This window comes from Eleutherodactylus coqui, chromosome 10, assembly GCF_035609145.1.
Source record: "Eleutherodactylus coqui strain aEleCoq1 chromosome 10, aEleCoq1.hap1, whole genome shotgun sequence".
NCBI classification, from domain to species: Eukaryota; Metazoa; Chordata; class Amphibia; order Anura; family Eleutherodactylidae; genus Eleutherodactylus; species Eleutherodactylus coqui.
This window is the reverse complement of record NC_089846.1, coordinates 74,633,833-74,653,637: the sequence shown is the minus strand read 5'-3', so window position 1 is coordinate 74,653,637 and position 19,805 is coordinate 74,633,833. Positions and strand designations below refer to the sequence as shown.

General features: G+C 50.6%; 1 protein-coding gene across 2 annotated transcripts in view; it reads right to left on the bottom strand.

Annotated features, from left to right (window-relative positions):
* Positions 1 to 19,805, bottom strand: part of LOC136580606 (H-2 class II histocompatibility antigen, E-S beta chain-like) — a 474,076-nt gene that overhangs the window by 218,976 nt on the left and 235,295 nt on the right. The window contains exon 6 of one of the 2 annotated variants that reach the window (XM_066581295.1): positions 5,914 to 7,996. The exons of the other annotated variant lie outside the window; for it this stretch is intronic. Coding sequence (XP_066437392.1) covers positions 7,980 to 7,996 — 17 coding nt within the window. The 3' untranslated portion in view covers positions 5,914 to 7,979. Of the gene's footprint in view, positions 1 to 5,913; positions 7,997 to 19,805 lie in introns of those variants that run through there. 2 annotated transcript variants of the gene reach the window in all.

Below are 19,805 nucleotides of genomic sequence, written 5' to 3'. Positions count from 1 at the left end.
TGCCACAACCTGCAACTCAAAAAAGCAATTTACCGCGCTCCACCCTACACTTCAAGCCCAAGCAAGCACTACTAACGTCATCCGTCAGTCGGTTTCTTTCGTTGGTTTTGATATTATTCAATGTTGAGAATAAGGTCTCACAACAGTACGTAGAGGGAAAAATTGTGAGTAAAGCCATTGCCATATTTTTCAGGGTGCTAAAAGTGTCTGGTAATCGGTTCCAGGCACTCCAAATCTCCTGTTCCTAGTGGGACTCCTCTTGATTCTCCAAGCGGCACCTTTCCAGATTCTCAAGCTTTGACCTCAAGTCAACAAACACCTGAGCCCAGATGCTGTCTGGAAATTCTGAAAGTTGCATCTCCAAATCATCAATATCTATCCATTGGAAACCATTTAATCCCAAACTACTGTAGACGACTACATCGGGATGCTTAATTATTTTCATGGTCTGTTCTAGGCTTCTATATTGATTAAATCTATCACTGAACTGGTTAAGTAACGAGCCTAAAACATGCTGGTACTTTATATGTAAGGGTTCCATTTCATTTGGTACAGCTGCAGTGGCCTTCTCAAAATACTTGGTTACTCGAGGAAAATACTTAGAAGTTTTAGTTTCTACATCTCGCTTGAAAATTTTAAGTTTACTTTCAAAAGCTTTTATGTATCCAAGCATAACATCAATACTTTTACCAAAACCTTGTAACTTTAAGTTCAGTTTATTAATATGAACAGGGAGATCTGTAAGAAACATCAGGGTGTTGACCCACTTATCATTGAGCTGAGGAAAGTTTCCCAGATCCTTACCCTCAAGAAATACCTTAATTTCTCCACAAATCGCTCAAGAACTTTGCCTTGGCTCAGCCATCTTACATTATTGTACATCAGCAGTCCACTGTAGGTGGAATCAACCTCCAGAAAAAGCGCGGAAAATTTTCGCTTGTTAAGGGGCGAGCAGCTATTAAATTTACTATTTTTGTAACAACTGACATTAAGTCGTTTAAGTCGGTGAATCCTGCCTTGGCACATAAAGCCTCCTGATGAATAATACAATGAAAAGGCACAATCGGATGTCCAATAGCTTCCATAAACAATTTGACGAATACGACTTTTTCCCCACCATGTTTGGTGCCCCATCTGTCGTCACTAGAGATGAGCGAGCACCAAAATGCTCGGGTGCTCGTTACTCGGGACGAAAATTTCGCGATGCTCGAGGGTTAGTTTCGAATAACGAACCCCATTGAAGTCAATGGGCGACCCGAGCATTTTTGTATATTGCCGATGCTCGCTAAGGTTTTCATTTGTGAAAACCTGGGAAATTCAAGAAAGTGATGGGAACGACACAGAAACGGATAGGGCAGGCGAGGGGCTACATGTTGGGCTGCATCTCAAGTTCCCAGGTCCTACTATTAAGCCACAATAGTGGCAAGAGTGAGACCCCCCCACTGTCAGCATAAAGATCGTTCTCCTCTGCCACAGCTGTAACAGCTGTGGCAGAGAAGAACGATGTTAGCCCATTGAATTCAATGGAGCCAGCAATACAGCCGGCTCCATTGAAAGCAATGGGCTGCCGGCGATCGCGGGATGAATTGTCGGGAAGGGCTTAAATATATAAGCCCTTCCCTGCAATTCATCCAGAAATGTGTAAAAATAAAAAAATATATACTCACCTTGTCCCGGCAGAACGTTAGCCCATTGAATTTAATGGAGTCGGCAATACAGCCGGCTCCATTGAAAGCAATGGGCTGCCGCGATCGCGGGATTAATTGTCGGGAAGGGCTTAAATATATAAGCCCTTCCCTGCAATTCATCCAGAAATGTGTAAAAATAAAAAAATATATATATACTCACCTGGTCCCGGCAGACGGAGTTCAGCGCGGCAGGCTGCAGTTTCCCTGAACTGCTCTGAACAGCTGTGAGTAGTATTCAGCTGCCGGGGATTTAAATTCCCCGCCTGCTGAATAAGCTGCCTCTGATTGGTCACAGCCTGACCAATCAGAGGCAGCCCTCACTCACACCCATTCATGAATGGGTGTGAGGACTGCCTCTGATTGATCAGGCTGTGACCAATCATGAATGGGTGTGAGTGAGGGCTGCCTCTGATTGGTTAGGCTGTGACCAATCAGAGGCAGCTTATTCAGCAGGCGGGGATTTTAAACCCGGCAGCTGAATACTACTCACAGCTGTTCAGAGCAGTTCAGGGAAACTGCAGCCTGCGCGCTGAACTCCGTCTGCCGGGACCAGGTGAGTATATATATTTTTTTTATTTTTACACATTTCTGGATGAATTGCAGGGAAGGGCTTATATATTTAAGCCCTTCCCGACAATTCATCCCGCAATCGCCGGCAGCCCATTGCTTTCAATGGAGCCGGCTGTATTGCTGGCTTCATTGAATTCAATGGTCAGTGCTCGTTTAATCGAGACGAGTACCGCGTGGTGCTCGTCTCGAGTAACGAGCATCTCGAGCACCCTAATACTCGAACGAGCATCAAGCTCGGACGAGTATGCTCGCTCATCTCTAGTGATAAGCTTAATTCTCTTCCCAGGACCAACCACTCAAACATTCGTGGTTAGGTAGAGTAAGCTCAATATATGGAACTAGTCCTCTAGCTATAACTCCCACTATATGTTGTGGAGCTTTTTATAGCAAGGTTTCTTAGTTGCAGTGCTTTCTAAATCCCTACTAAGTCAGAGAGGACGACTATTGTTCAGCTATTCTATTAGTGCTGCATTAGCCCAGAGCTCAGGATGTTAGGTCTATGAGCATTTTGTATAGCAGCTACTAGAGCACGAGGAGCATAGTTTAAGATATAGAGCCTCCGGCCTGGATGGATCCTTTAGGCCTCCTTCACACGGGCGACAAAGTCGCACGATTTTGTAGCATTGCTGATGCTACAAATCGCATGTAAGAGAAGCCCATGGTTTCCTTCACACATGAGATGCTTTGTAGCATGCTACAAAACGACACACAGACCTCGCAGGTCCAGCGATAGGCCCGCGACACGCTAGGTTTTGTAGCCCATGTTTCTCTATGAAGCCTTCCTCTCTGTTGCATCGCATCGCGCAAAAACGCAGTTTGCATGCGTTGCGGTGCAACTTTGACAGTAGCAGATGCTACAAAGTCGCGTGATTTTGTAGCGTCACATGCAAACTTTGTAGCGCTACAAAATCGCAGTACTGCTGCGAGAAAATCGCTGCGATATCATACAATGCAGCGATGCAATATCACTGCGATATTCTCGCAGCAATGCGGTGTCGCCCGTGTGAAGAAGGCCTTAAGCTTTTCAGTCTGTTGCACCACCCCCCTTTCCCACTAGGAGGCATCTTTTGAGGTAGAAGGCACAATCTTCCTCACGGTAGGGGTGCCCCTGACTGTGGAGCATGACAGGTCGCTGCTGGAAATTACAAGTCTGGTCTAACTTGGCGAGTCTTGAGTTGGGTCCAGCCAGCATGCCGACCGTTATCACCCAACCAGGTATCCCATTAATGGCGCCCCCTGCTCTCTTCACATGTATCGCTGCAACCACCAAGCCGTGAGCCCTGACAAGATACTGTTGCTAGTAGCAACCACCACACCTGCATCTGTCGACTGTAACCACTAAGCTCGGTGCCTTCTGTGGAGTAGAGACATTCAAGTGTATTCTTGCCTCCATTATTGTACTGCGCTCCAGTAGAGTCTTGAGGAGTCAGGGGCCACACAGAACGAACCCTCTTACCTGCCTTCCTGTATATTCCTTATTAATCATCAGGGCTGACAGGTGAACATTTAGGGTATTTGTAGAATTCAGGTATTTTCTGCTCTTTGCAGTCTCCATAGTTTTTTTTGGTTTTTTTCCCCCTAGAAAAAACTATGAGAAAGCGCCTGAAAACAAATATGCCATAGCTGGTGCATGAAGGGTTAAGAAATATCAAATCACCATGGACACCAAAACAGTGCAGGAAATGCTGCAGCGCACCCGGCTCGTAGTGTGTTAGTACTCCCTGCTTCCCCGGGAACTTCTGGCCAAAGCAGGTTTTCTTTCCTTTTAAGGGTGCCTACTCCCTAGTGATAGGTTTCCCTGCGATGCGACAGCGATGATTATGAAACCAATGATTTTCAATGGTTCTTTACTCATTTGCGATTTTTATTTTTAAAGTGGTTGTCAGCAAAATAAAAAGATTTATACTCGCCTCCATCCTGCCCTGCATCACTTTACAGTCAAACCTGTGGAAACAGAGAAGTTAAAACACAAAGCATACTCACCTAATCCCGTGGTTCTTGGACCCTCTGTCATTTAGGTACCACGTTCGGGGTCATCTTCAGCGGCCGGTGCGCACGCATGTGCGCTCCCACCATCCTGGCCGTAGCTAACCTCTACCGTCCACGGAGAGTTGATGGCGAGTGCGCATGCACACTCGCCATCGATTCTCCGAGGACGGAAGAGGTTAGCCGCGGCCAGGCCAATCAGTGGGCGATGCGTCACTTGTGACGCGTCAACCACTGACCCGGGCGGCAGTAGTCGCTCTCCGGCAGTAGTCGGAAACTGGCACTTTGCCAGCTTCTGCCCTGCAATCTGACGGCTGGTGGATGGAGAGAAGACCTGCGGGATCCCGGTGACCGGCCCCGTGCGGCACAGGTGAGTATAATTTTTATTTTTCTGACAGAGCCCCTTTAAGTCTCGCAGCGCAGAGAAAGCTCTGCGATACCGCTAATTGTTTTTAACGGAGCCAGCAGCAGCCCCATTGAAGACAAAGGGAGCACATTGCAGAGTTTTCTCTGCGCTGTGAGGAACTCGATCTCGCATTGCTAGAAAAAAAATATCGCTAGTGGGTAGGCACCCTAAAACTAACCAAAAATGCCAGAAAGAGTCCTTTAATCCGAAAACACAAGAAAACGCACTAGTGCAGAGTTGTCAACATGGTCCAACAGTAAGGCGGTCTGTTGCCCCGAGCAACCAATCACAGCGCAGCTTTCACTTTGAAATTCAATAAAAATGAACAGTACGCTACCATTGGTTGCTCGGGGCAACAGGCAGTCTGCCTGCTAGGCCATGTTGATAAACGAGACCCGCTGGGCGTGAAACCGATGTACGAGTACTGTGTTTTTCATTTAGCATTTTATCTGCATTAACCCCAATGTCTGTCCCTCTGTAGCCTCAGCAAGAATCCAGGGCAGCAGGAATGAAGCTACGCGCCTCCCCCAGGACCAGTGCTTCCCCCCCCCCCCCCCCCCCTCTCCAGGACCAGCGCTCACCACCCCCTCCCCCAGGATTGGCATCCCACTTGTGTGAAAACCCCCTAAACTGACAGCAAACTGACCTGTAGTACCCAGTGTCAGGCAGCTCCTTGTAAGACAAAAGTCACAAAAATACATTGAAAATGACGGCGTTCATCACAAGCACCATATTTAGGGAACTCCTCGGGTACTTCTTATGATGAATTTGATGAAGAGAAGGGCGAGGGTTACAAGACGCTCAGTGCGCAATAAATGTAATTATAAAACTGGTGGGAAACATCAAATCTGACCTTTTTGACTTGCTGAGATCATGTGACTGCATAGACCCCAAAAGTATCCCACCCCCCATGTGTGCGTTTGTTGGGGTGTTGAGTGGGTGTTCTGTAGCTGCCCCTACTAGCAGGGTGTTATTAAGGTATCACCGAGGTCATAATGTTATTAGATCCATCATAACCCCCTAGAAGAGCCCAGCAGACGGCGGGATTGTCGGGCCGCGGACACATTACAGTCAGTAAGGCTGTTGAGACGGATGGTTTCCACATGGACCAGAGGCCGTTGTGCCCGTTCTGTAGCCGATGGTGGGGCCTGCAGCGAACAGGATCGTCAATAACAGAGACGGCGTCCAATATGCTTTACACTGAAGAAACTCAGGCGCAACTCGTAGACGACCGTCCGGGAACAGCGCAATAATAACAGACAGTTCCAAAGTTTAGAAACCAAGTTTATTTAATTCTGCGTGGCACGTCCACAATAATCTCAAACAGCTGTATATTTAAGGGTGATCTGGGGAAATACTGACCCTCCCCACCTCCGCCCGCTGGTCTTCACTCCCAGAAGCGGATGACTGGGTCATGTGACCGTCGCAGCTATGCATCGGCTGAAGGGATCCAGTGATTGGCTGCAGCAGTCACATGGCCCTTTCGTCTGGCATGTCACTGCATCAGGAGGTGATGATCAGTGGGGACCGGGGACGGCGAAACAGCAGCACCGGCGGGAGGCGGGGGGAAGGGTCAGTATGGATTTTGTTGTTTTCCAAGCTCAAAACTGTTTTGATAAAAACCCCTCTAAGTTAGAGAGAATCCGCCGCCCACCTGACAGCTCCACCTAGTACGGCCCAAGAAATAACTATTCTGGAACTTTCTCACATTACTCTGTTATTTCTCCCAGAACATTCTGAATAAACAGACATCTGGGTGTCTCCACCTGGGGACTTCCTGTATACTCTGGTATTGTCCACTCAGTGCCCACACCCCTTTGACAGGAGGAATAGTAACGCCCAGATGTCAATGTATTCATAAGTGTTCAGGAGGAATAACAGAGGAACAGAGAGCTCTGAGAAACGACACAAGTATCTAGTATCACAGATGTTCCCATGGGGAGGCACACGAGGAATCAACGAGGTGACGGGTTGAGATGATCAGTTGTGGCGCCTGTAATCACCTTTCTGGTCCATAGATAAGCCACTACATACAGATACTAATGTTCTTAGAGCGGCGTCTAATAAGGGTAACGCCTCCAGCTGAAGGGGAGCGTACTATGGCGCATGTTCTGGCCTGACCACTGGTCTACTGACCTCACATCATCGTAGAACCCGAGGCTGCAGGTCAGTAGACCCAGGCGGGCCACCATGTGCTCATCTGACAGTAAGGGGACAGGAACATGATCTGGAAAATAGTTACACCTGGTTTTCTTGGGCACAACTTGTGGAGAACACGTGAAGATCACCGTCCGCCTGCTGTCCGATGTGTGGGACGCCGCACCGTCACATCTGTATTGTTATCAGTCACAAATAGGACATGCTGTGATTGTTTTTAGCAAGCAGTGAAAAAAAGTGTCAGGTCCAACGTGTGAAAACACTTTATTCTCTAATAACAGCGGGCATCGGGCTTACAGATGGTGCTAGCGCTCCGTGTGTTTCCACGCTGCTGAACCTGGTTTCTCTGATGAAGTGGAGGTGAGGGTTTGTTTTAATGACTACATGCACTTGTTTTACTCTGACTTTTCGTCCGAGTGAATAAAACGCCGGTGAGCAAACAGCCAAACAGATGAATGGGGGTATTTCCTTTTGATTTTTTGCTTTGCAAACTGGATGGAAAACAATACCCGTTTGTGCGCGTTTCCGTGTTTCCGCAGGGCGGGTTCAGACGCACGGGCCTTATCTCATTAATGGATTTCAGTGGTTTTGTTTTCACAAAACCCGTGGCTCCTGCATTCGGGCGCAGAGTTTGAAAAGCTTGTAAAGGGTAGAAACTCCCCCGTCCAGGCCCAACTACACTCCGTGCCGGCGAGCATGGCTGCTCGTGTGAATCCGCCCTCAGGCTGTATTTCAGGCTCTGTATTAGGCCTCGTATACAGATGTGTAACCGGCCGGACTACTGTTTGCCTACATAGATAGGCTTACATGCAGCTCTGTAGAATTGTTCTGCAGCACTTTCCATCTAATATAAGGACTGCAGCGGATTTAGGAAGTGAAGGGACGTCAGGCGGCTCTTCCCCCGATGCCACCTGTACACCCGCTACATACCTTCAGCACAAATTACACAAAAATCATATTGTACATAAAACAAAAAGCTCCACGACCCCCCAATCAGACGAGTGATTTACTAACAGCACAAACATAACATAACTTGCACATATTTCAGAGCGGCGGCGCTGCGCGGGGTATGTACAGCTCCCTACATATTAGTGAAAAGCTTGCGCTGGACGTCAGGCGACTCCACTAGGCGATAGCAGCGGAGAGTCGGATTACAGCAGCTTCAGTCCAGATTACTGCGGCAAAAAGCCTGTAAGAACATAAAACAAAGTGTATTAACCCTTGAGTTTACATTTATGGTAAAGATGAAATTACAGATTAGAGGCGACACAAAGGGAGTAAAAAGCAAAGACTAAATAATAGTAATAACTGCGGATGAACGACGTGTCCCGTAATCTGACCCAACGCTGCTGCAGCAGGAAGGACAATGCTGCTTGCAGTTAGTTTTCACTACAAATCTACTACTGTTCTGTCTCCTATGCAGATCTATGTGTCTCCATGGTTACAGACTACAGACCGTAACTAGTTTTATCCTGCAAGTACGGAAGATTGAACAATACCTGTGCAGCGCCACCTACTGGAAGGCAACATTCCTGCAAGTTAATGTTAGACTCTTTAAACAAGCCTTGTAACAATGACTGGGAATTAAAAACCAAGCCAGAATCCACCCACAGACGGCTGTTTTGGGGTGTTTTCCGCTGTGTATTATCCCACTAATTTGTATGACGCCCTAGGGGAACATTTACACGGGACAGAAATACTGCAGATTTCAGCAGATACAGCGCTCCCCTCACATCAAGTGTGCACAGATAGCCGGCCGCCTCAGGGAGCGCTGAGCCACTAGCCAGGTGATGCAGAAGTGGCATCAGTGCCCGCTGGAGGCTGCTGGGTGCACTGACAGAACAAGCATTGTGAGGTGAAGTGTATCTGCTGATTTCCACAGCTGATCGGAAGTCATACTAGCATAATTGTGCAGAATGTGACTATTTTGGATGTGGATATGTTGCAGGATATTCAGCAGAATTTTCAACATCATTTCTTATGTGAACATACCCTCATAGTGCTTCATCAGATGGGAGAACATGATGATTACGTGGTCAGTAAATACAGTAGGAATTTCTTGGTTTCAGTGTATATATGTACATGTGTCCCGCTGTGCCGGCCGCCGGTCATGATCAGCAGGACTGCTTTTGCATCGTTACTTCCTCCCATCTAAGCTGTTGCTGGGGCAGCTGCCATGTTCCCACCGCTGGCCCATTGGACCAGATCAACTGACCACTCTGTTCAGTTCAGCCTCCTCTTTAGGGAAGAGCTAATATTTCCTGGCCTACCTTTAAATATTGTTTGTCACAGCAGTCTGTGCAGCTGATACTGACAGCTGTGACACTCCTGTTCATTCAGTACTCCCAGTCTGTAGTTTCTTGCCCCTAATACTGAGTGTAAGCATCGTCCATGTCAGCTGCCCCTCAGTGTTCATGTCTAGTCGGAGCTGGGCTCCTTGTTCTAACCCATGTGGCCTCCTATATCCCCTGTACTTTGTGTTTGTGCCTAGAAACAGATGAAATAGTGTTGTATGCTACTCTACTTTGCCCAGGAAAATGTTTGAAGGCTGAACAGAAGTCGGACGGAGCCCGTTGTAGTCTAAGAGGACGAAACCATTCTATGAAGGATTCCAATTCCCTCCAGATGGGGCAGGTGAACAGAAACCCAGCGGCAGTTGTGGCAGAGTCCGGTCCCGGTATCTTCCTGCCCACTGAGAATACACTTCTGGGTTACTTCCCTGTAGTTGTGCCTTGTGTAGCCACTGACAGCGGAACTAGACTGAGCTCTGTTACAGCGACTGATGGGAGTAATCTGTCTAGGCGAGGGTATATTACTGCAGACATGGCAATCACCACACGACGGGACCGCAGATTGGCATTTGTGCCCGTTACAGGCAGGTGAGTCAGCAGATCGGACTGTGGCCAGCCCAGTGACAGCTGCCGCTCACACAGACCGCGCAATATTCTCCCTCTTATTTGTACATTAATACGGAGATAATTATAGATACAGAATAAGTAAACCCAGCATTTACAGATATAAGATACAAACAACTTTGCACTAAAAAACAAAAATCTACATGAGCGGTTTTTGCCCGTTCCTCTTATTACTGATATTGTTATGCATGTTTGTATGAGTTCATCTTTACCTTTTCTTCCTCTCAGGTAGATGACTGCGCCAACTATAAGAAACACAACTCCGAGCACAAATCCCACAATGCCGGTCGCCATCTTGTTTTTAGCGGCGTCTGATGACTGAGGATCTGCAAAGTAAAACCATATAGTTAGTCCTGCTGCGTGGTGTGACGTCCTATGGATGACGGCTGTGACTGAACGTCTCTCCTCCATCTCTGTTAGTTTGGTTTACAGGGGATTTTTGTTTAGAAGCTGCAGTTTCTCATTTGTTTTTTAGCGAAAGTGGATCCGGCAGGAAGAACAACGAACATCATTCTGTATACTTCCATCACCTACACATCCAATTGTGGCTTTGGCTCAAACACCTGAGTGAGACCAGTGAGGCCGGGCGCACACAGGCGTGTGATTACCGCGTATTACGTGTGCGCTGTTCGCCCATGTGATACACAGTAGTTTGCAGGCAATTATAAGGCCTTGCAGTTCCGATCACATTTGCAAGCTGGAATTCTGTAATATGCGAGCACAAAAAAAAGAAGGCAGCATGTTCAATTTAGTTGCGTATATATACGCTCGTGAGAGCCCACTGTTCTGTATGGGTAGGTATATACATGCCATACGCATTGTAATTGTGTTTTGGCAGCATGTATATGCACCGTTGTGAAGCAACGGAGTGGGAAACAAAGAAAAAAAAAAAAGTTGTGGACTGCGCATGGCAGCGTTCGTGATATACGCCATCATACACGATGAAAGGCCGAGTCACCGGCGGCTCCACAGCAGTAACATGCCAGTCTGAGAAAGGATGAGAAGTGGCTCCCTTTGGGTACTTTAGGCTAAAAAACCCCATCTGTCCATCAAGTTCAGCCTATTACCCCCAATGTTGATCCAGAAGGCGGCAAAAAACACCCATGAAATAGAAGCCAACTTTCCTCATTTTAGGAAAATAAAAAATTCCTTCCTGACTCCAATCTGGCAATCGGAATTATCCCCGACCCTTCTGAGTAATCAGTGATAGAACTTGTTACAGTCCTGGGTATAATGGATGATGGAAGAGATCTCTATTTTCCTCTGGTATAGCTATACATAGTTATTAGAGCGCCCCCTTGTTACAGTCCTGGGTATAATGGATGATGGGAGAGATCTCTGTACTGACCCCTGATATATTATACATAGTTATTAGAGCGCCCCCTTGTGTTGGAAACTGCCGGCATACGTGTAGTTAATTCTAATGATGTAAATGTCCATAAGATAACGGTCACCATTTTATAAAACCACTGATCATTCGTCTGTGGATTGATGGCCGGTATGTGTAATCCCATCCGGCTGGTCCATCTACAGGTGGAAAACACGTGTGATCCGTGACAGGATTGTCTGGACAACCACTCTTTACACTAATCACAGGGGGTTTCATACATTTAATACAAGTAACATTACGAACAGGAGCGATATCTTACGCCAGTGTACTTGGTGCGGCGCCTCCAGGCTGCGGTGATGAACCTCGCAGGTAAAAGTGTCGTCTCTCTGAATCTCCGTCTCCAGCATCACCACGATTTGGTAAGACCAATCCCCATTGTGATGGGGCTCCGTAAACTGAACCTGCGCGGTTTCCTCCTGGCCGTTCCGGTACCATTTCACCTCGATCTCCGGTGGGTAGAAGTTGAAGACGTTGCACACCAGCATGTGCTGCTGCGTATGAGACGGCTCGTTCATCAAGGAGATCTTGATTGATGGTTCAACTATTAGAAGAAAAGAAAAGCGTGAAGGTTAATATTCAGCATTCACATCCTTCAGCACGGACTAGTAGAATACCGGACATGTGCAGCGAGCGGCCACTTTATTAGAGACAGCGGCACTTTAGAATTGGCGCTTCCCTGTATGGACATTCTCCCTGTGAGCCCGGAATGCAGCGTAAATTATATGACAAGTTTTCCGTGGATCAGTTTCAGTGTGAATCCACATTAGATAGGAAATTCCAGCGATCGGAGCGACTTCCAATGAGGCCGGTCATTGGTGCTAGACTAGCTGGGGTCTCACCGCCAACCGTGGAGGGGTTCTCATGTAACGGTATGGAGAGTATACAGAGAATGGCGCGCTCGAGGAAAACATCCAGCAAAAGGAGATCCTGTGGACGGAAACAGCTCATCACTGAAAGGGGTCAGAGGAGGATGTCAGGAATCGTTCTGACCAAGAGGCTGCACAGTCAGCTGAATCCAACGCTTAGCACGGATGGTATAACAGCAGACGGCCAGTTCCAGTGTCATTGTGTCTAAGAGAAACAGAAAGACGAGACTCCAGCGGGCAAAAGAGCGTAAAACTTGTATCACTGAGCAGCGGAAAAACATCTCCTGGTCAGATGGATCTGGATTTCTGTTGCTGATGGGAGGTCAGAAGTTGGCGCAAGAAGCATGAATCGCTGACCTATTCCTGTCAACCGGTCAGAACATGTCAGCACCGCCATCTAATCTGCAGCAACTACAAGAAACTTCCTGTCCGCAGGGGCCGATATTGCTGCAGAACAATTTTTGTCTCTTAGTGGACTCCATGCCACAACGAATTGCTGTTCTGAAGGCTGAAGGAGTCCGACGTGCTGCTACATGCGGGTCTAATAAAGTGCCATATCAGTGCCTGGGTATAAGAACCCCATCACCACTGTTGTCCTGCACCATTCTGTCCCAGAACTTATGTTTACTAATGGCTACCCCAGCTGTTCTCCTGGCATCAGGGCTCCCAGCACCCCAGTGGTGATGCCACAGAACTGTATGCGACTACTGCAGCAGTCAGGGGGTAACTGCATTCACACGAATGTATATCGGCTCGGTTTTCACGCTGAGCCGATATACGTCGTCCTCATCTGCAGGGGGGGGGGGGGATGGAAGAGCCAGGAGCAGGAACTGAGCTCCCACCCCCTCTCCACCCCTCTGCACAATTTGCAATGAAAGGAGGCAGGACAGGGGCGGGGCTCAGTTCTGAGAATTAGCCCCACCCCCATCCCGCCTCTCCCTATTGTAAATAGTGCATAGGGGCGGAGAGAGCTGGCAGAGAGGGGGCGGGAGCTCAGTTCCTGCTCCTGGCTCTTCCATCCTCCCCCCTGCACACGAGGACGACGTATATTGGCTCGGCGTAAAAACCGAGCCGATATACGTTCGTGTGAACGTGCCCTTATGTTGTGCTGCTGGGACCTCTGGTTCTACGGGTTTCCAGCAGCACAGCTCCACAGATGGGATAATTGTCCTGGCTGGGTGTGGAGTTTCTCCAGCCAATCCCCCAGGTCTGCTGCATATATATACCAGCCCCTCTGGTTAGAGGTTGTTGGTCATTTTACTAATTCTGTGTTATTCCCACTCAGAGCTGGGTGTTATACATGTTAGTCTGTAGTGTATCTCTCACCTTCCCCGAGTACAGTCTGGACACCTGTAGTCACCGTCTGCATCCTTTGCGAACCCCCTCTACCGTCCCCTTTGATAGGTACGGCTCCAGATGTCTAATGTCTTGTGAGTTGTCAGATGGGCGATTCCTGACACTATTCCCTTTATGTCAGCACGGTGGCTGACTCTCTTCCCCCTCGGTGTGAGGATACTTGGACTAGCTATGGGTTACTATCTGTATACATGAGAGCTCTGGGAGGGGTTCCTGTTCTGTGTTTAATGCATATCCCTGTGTGCTGGTGTGAACAGTGTCGTGTCCTGTGTGTTTTGTGCATCTCTCCAGGTTTCTCCCACCCCATGGAAGTCTCCTTGTTAGGGCTCTTCCCTGCTTTTAGGCAGGGTTGTCCCACTTCCCCTGCTTAGTGAGGGATGGGTTTCCTTCTGTCTTTGCCCGGAGTGGTGTAATGTGTACATACAGATACTATATGAGCGTGTGTGCGGGTTTATTAGGACACCATTTTGCGTCCGTGCTGAGGCGCGGTGCTTTACTGCGCCACACGGACATAACAGCAGCCACCTGTAAACACAGACGGAGGATGATGGGAGTCGTAGTGCTAGATCATTGGTGTGATTAACGGGTGAGAACGGCTTCTGTTATTGTTTCAATGCATTTGCAGCCATTAAATATTTTCCCTACTTGGACGACCTGTAATGTTTATCAGCAGCCGTTCACTACATGATAAGACCCCCAGGGGGCAGCATGAAGAGGCGGCAGATCCCCTGTAATGGATCCAGTTACTAACACCGTAACCTCCAACGCCCCCTCTAGTGAAAGCTGCAGGTAGCTTGGAGGTTGGGCAGAAAAGCTGTGTACCCCTTACTTCCTCCGCACAGACTGTAAGCTCGTGTCCCCCTCAACTTCCTCCTCACAGACTGTAAGCTCGTGTCCCCCCCCCCACACACTTGCTCCTCACAGACTGTAAGCTCGTGTCCCCCCCACTTCCTCCTCATAGACTGTAAGCTCGTGTCCCCCCCCCACTTCCTCCTCAGACTGTAAGCTCGTGTCCCCCCCACTTCCTCCTCATAGACTGTAAGCTCGTGTCCCCCCCCACTACCTCCTTATAGACCGTAAGCTCGTGTCCCCCCCACTTCCTCCTCATAGACCGTAAGCTCGTGTCCCCCCCCCCCCACTTCCTCCTCATAGACCGTAAGCTCGTGTCCCCCCCCCACTTCCTCCTCATAGACCGTAAGCTCGTGTCCCCCCCACTTCCTCCTCATAGACCGTAAGCTCGTGTCCCCCCCACTTCCTCCTCATAGACCGTAAGCTCGTGTCCCCCCCCCACTTCCTCCTCATAGACCGTAAGCTCGTGTCCCCCCCCCACTTCCTCCTCATAGACCGTAAGCTCGTGTCCCCCCCCCACTTCCTCCTCATAGACCGTAAGCTCGTGTCCCCCCCCACTTCCTCCTCATAGACCGTAAGCTCGTGTCCCCCCCCACTTCCTCCTCATAGACCGTAAGCTCGTGTCCCTCCCCCACACACTTGCTCCTCACAGACCGTAAGCTCGTGTCCCCCCCACTTCCTCCTCAGACCGTAAGCTCGTGTCCCCCCCATTTCCTCCTCACAGACCGTAAGCTCGTGTCCCCCCCACTTCCTCCTCACAGACCGTAAGCTCGTGTCCCCCCCCACCTTCCTCCTCACAGACCGTAAGCTCGTGTCCCCCCCACTTCCTCCTCACAGACCGTAAGCTCGTGTCCCCCCCCCACCTTCCTCCTCACAGACCGCAAGCTCGTGTCCCCCCCACTTCCTCCTCACAGACCGTAAGCTCGTGTCCCCCCCCACCTTCCTCCTCACAGACCGTAAGCTCGTGTCCCCCCCCACCTTCCTCCTCACAGACCGTAAGCTCGTGTCCCCCCCCACCTTCCTCCTCACAGACCGTAAGCTCGTGTCCCCCCACCTTCCTCCTCACAGACTGTAAGCTCGTGTCCCCCCACCTTCCTCCTCAGACTGTAAGCTCGTGTCCCCCCACCTTCCTCCTCACAGACTGTAAGCTCGTGTCCCCCCCCCCACCTTCCTCCTCACAGACTGTAAGCTCGTGTCCCCCCCCCCACCTTCCTCCTCACAGACTGTAAGCTCGTGTCTCCCCCCCCACCTTCCTCCTCACAGACTGTAAGCTCGTGTCTCCCCCCCACCTTCCTCCTCACAGACTGTAAGCTCGTGTCCCCCCCCCACCTTCCTCCTCACAGACTGTAAGCTCGTGTCCCCCCCCCACCTTCCTCCTCACAGACTGTAAGCTCGTGTCCCCCCCCCACCTTCCTCCTCACAGACTGTAAGCTCGTGTCCCCCCCCAACTTCCTCCTCACAGACTGTAAGCTCGTGTCCCCCCCACCTTCCTCCTCAGACTGTAAGCTCGTGTCCCCCCCCAACCTTCCTCCTCACAGACTGTAAGCTCGTGTCCCCCCCCACCTTCCTCCTCACAGACTGTAAGCTCGTGTCCCCCCCCACCTTCCTCCTCACAGACTGTAAGCTCGTGTCCCCCCCCACCTTCCTCCTCACAGACTGTAAGCTCGTGTCCCCCCCCACCTTCCTCCTCACAGACTGTAAGCTCGTGTCCCCCCCCACCTTCCTCCTCACAGACTGTAAGCTCGTGTCCCCCCCCCACCTTCCTCCTCACAGACTGTAAGCTCGTGTCCCCCCCCACCTTCCTCCTCACAGACTGTAAGCTCGTGTCCCCCCCCCACCTTCCTCCTCACAGACTGTAAGCTCGTGTCCCCCCCACCTTCCTCCTCATAGACTGTAAGCTCATGTCCCCCCTATGTCCTCCTCATAGACTGTAAGCTCGTGTCCCCCCACCTTCCTCCTCACAGACTGTAAGCTCGTGTCCCCCCACCTTCCTCCTCACAGATTGTAAGCTCGTGTCCCCCTATGTTCTCCTTATAGAGGAAAAGTGCAGATAAATGTTTATAGTGAACTCCCTGCAGCTGATCGCGGTCCGAAGAGTTGGGGTTTAGGGGGACGGACCTCACTCCTTCATTTCCTTTAATCTTTAAGGCCTTTCTCACACAGGCATTTGCAAAAACGCTGCGTTTTTCAATACTGTTTACTGCGTTTTCAGTAACGTTGGCGTGCGTTTTGACAGCGTTTTGGCTCCGTTTTCAGCACAGCTGATAATGCAGCCAAGGGAGCTGGAAACGTTTTTCAGCCTTGCCGGCGCAGCAGCCTGCGTGTAACACTATAAACACGAAGTACAAAGTTGTGCCGCGATTTCAGCCAATTCATTTCAATGGGAGATACACAGCTGAAAACGGCCAAGAGGAGAACATGCAACGCTTTCAGAACGCAGCGCTGGGAACCTGTGTGCCCAGCCTTGTGTGAGCAGCCCCATGGAAATGAGTGGGAGCCGAGTACGCAGCGCTGGGAACCTGTGTGCTCAGCCTTGTGTGAGCAGCCCCATGGAAATGAGTGGGAGCCGAGTACGCAGCGCTGGGAACCTGTGTGCTCAGCCTTGTGTGAGCAGCCCCATGGGAATGAGTGGGAGCCGAGTACGCAGCGCTGGGAACCTGTGTGCTCAGCCTTGTGTGAGCAGCCCCATGGAAATGAGTGGGAGCCTAGTAAGCAGCGCTGGGAACCTGTGTGCTCAGCCTTGTGTGAGCAGCCCCATGGAAATGAGTGGGAGCCTAGTAAGCAGCGCTGGGAACCTGTGTGCTCAGCCTTGTGTGAGCAGCCCCATGGAAATGAGTGGGAGCCGAGTACGCAGCGCTGGGAACCTGTGTACTCAGCCTTGTGTGAGCAGCCCCATGGAAATGAGTGGGAGCCGAGTACGCAGCGCTGGGAACCTGTGTGCTCAGCCTTGTGTGAGCAGCCCCATGGAAATGAGTGGGAGCCGAGTACGCAGCGCTGGGAACCTGTGTGCTCAGCCTTGTGTGAGCAGCCCCATGGAAATGAGTGGGAGCCGAGTACGCAGCGCTGGGAACCTGTGTGCTCAGCCTTGTGTGAGCAGCCCCATGGAAATGAGTGGGAGCCGAGTACGCAGCGCTGGGAACCTGTGTGCTCAGCCTTGTGTGAGCAGCCCCATGGGAATGAGTGGGAGCCGAGTACGCAGCGCTGGGAACCTGTGTGCTCAGCCTTGTGTGAGCAGCCCCATGGGAATGAGTGGGAGCCGAGTACGCAGCGCTGGGAACCTGTGTGCTCAGCCTTGTGTGAGCAGCCCCATGGGAATGAGTGGGAGCCGAGTACGCAGCGCTGGGAACCTGTGTGCTCAGCCTTGTGTGAGCAGCCCCATGGAAATGAGTGGGAGCCGAGTACGCAGCGCTGGGAACCTGTGTGCTCAGCCTTGTGTGAGCAGCCCCATGGGAATGAGTGGGAGCCGAGTACGCAGCGCTGGGAACCTGTGTGCTCAGCCTTGGGTGAGCAGCCCCATGGGAATGAGTGGGAGCCGAGTACGCAGCGCTGGGAACCTGTGTGCTCAGCCTTGGGTGAGCAGCCCCATGGGAATGAGTGGGAGCCGAGTACGCAGCGCTGGGAACCTGTGTGCCCAGCCTTGGGTGAGCAGCCCCATGGGAATGAGTGGGAGCCGAGTACGCAGCGCTGGGAACCTGTGTGCCCAGCCTTGGGTGAGCAGCCCCATGGGAATGAGTGGGAGCCGAGTACGCAGCGCTGGGAACCTGTGTGCTCAGCCTTGTGTGAGCAGCCCCATGGGAATGAGTGGGAGCCGAGTACGCAGCGCTGGGAACCTGTGTGCTCAGCCTTGTGTGAGCAGCCCCATGGGAATGAGTGGGAGCCGAGTACGCAGCGCTGGGAACCTGTGTGCTCAGCCTTGTGTGAGCAGCCCCATGGGAATGAGTGGGAGCCGAGTACGCAGCGCTGGGAACCTGTGTGCTCAGCCTTGTGTGAGCAGCCCCATGGAAATGAGTGGGAGCTGAGTACGCAGCGCTGGGAACCTGTGTGCCCAGCCTTGTGTGAGCAGCCCCATGGGAATGAGTGGGGGCCGAGTACGCAGCGCTGGGAACCTGTGTGCCCAGCCTTGTGTGAGCAGCCCCATGGGAATGAGTGGGGGCCGAGTACGCAGCACTAAACGCTGTACAAAACGCCCGTCAGGGAGGCCTAAGGCCTAATTCCCACAGAGGGATTTCCGCGGCGTAAAATGCGGCGTTTCACCACAGCCATTAGGTTCTATTGAACCTAATAGCTCAATGTACACGCTGCGGAATTCCACCGCGGAATACGCGTGGACGGCTTCCATTGTAGTCAATGGAGGCCGCCCATCCTGCTATACTTCCACTGTAGCATAGCAGAAGTATAGTGTGAATACGCGCACCGCCCACCGTGTCACATGATGCTGCCGGCGCGCCATGGCCGTGTGCATGAGGCCTAATCCTCCTTATTTAGGGATAACCCGATACAGTGGCCATCACTACTGGCTGACAGACCTCTTTACCTGCCACCCACTGTCAGTTTCTGCCCACTGGTTCTCCATCTAGAGGTGGGCATACATCTCTGACCGGGCTGCAGGGTCCTAATGTCCACCACAGTGCAGCCAGAGCAATCCGATGACATCCCGCTTTCACTTTCCCTCCCGGTCACAGCGTTCTACCACGGTTTTGAGAGCGCTGAAAACGCTCCCTATTGATTTCAATGGACGACGCATTATATTTAAAAAGGGGAAATGCAGGAAAAAAGAACAAACTGCGCTGTTATAGACATAAGAACGCTGCGTTCTAATGCTCGTCTGCAAGGACCCATTAAAAGCAATAGGAGCGTCTTACCGCAATCTGCGCAGCGCTTATCGCGGTACAAAGCTTCCTGTGTGAGAGCGGCCTCAGTGACGGCCAATACATCTCATTACTGGCCACACTAAACCTGCAGAGACATCTTCTAAAGGCGGTGGCTGACGACTAGTGACAGCCCGGCTCCTGCTCCAACCGCCGGGAATGGAGAAAGCTCAGATCCTGGCTGTCTAACCTCTTATAGACTGCAGTGGCTTATAAGCAGATGACGGGGGAGGGGCTACATCTGTCACCCATCAGCACCCTGCAATGTACCAATGGCTTCCCATGGCCACCAGGTCTGTAATACAGCCTATGAGGCCCCGCCTCCTGCAGAGTCTGATAGGCTGTTATCATAGGGGTAGTAGAATGCACCCCACAATGGCCCATTCACACGGAGCGATTATTGCTCAAAACTCGTTCAAACAAATGAATCTGAGAGATAATTGTTTAGTGCATATGTGATAAAACAAATCGCTCACTGTTCACTGTGGTTGTAAAAGCACCAGAAGTACTGCAGTGTACTATCAGTGATCGAACGATCAAATCTGCAAATCCCCTTCAGGGAATAAATAAAGCTTCATTTTTGAGAAACAATAATTGAGTTAAATTATTAACCCCTTAAGGACATGGCCTATTTTAACCCCTTAAGGACACGGCCTATGTTGGCGTTGAGGACCGAACGATTTTTCTTTTTTTTCAAAAGCCATAACTTTTTTATTTTTCTGTCGGCGCGGCCGTATAAGGGCTTGTTTTTTGC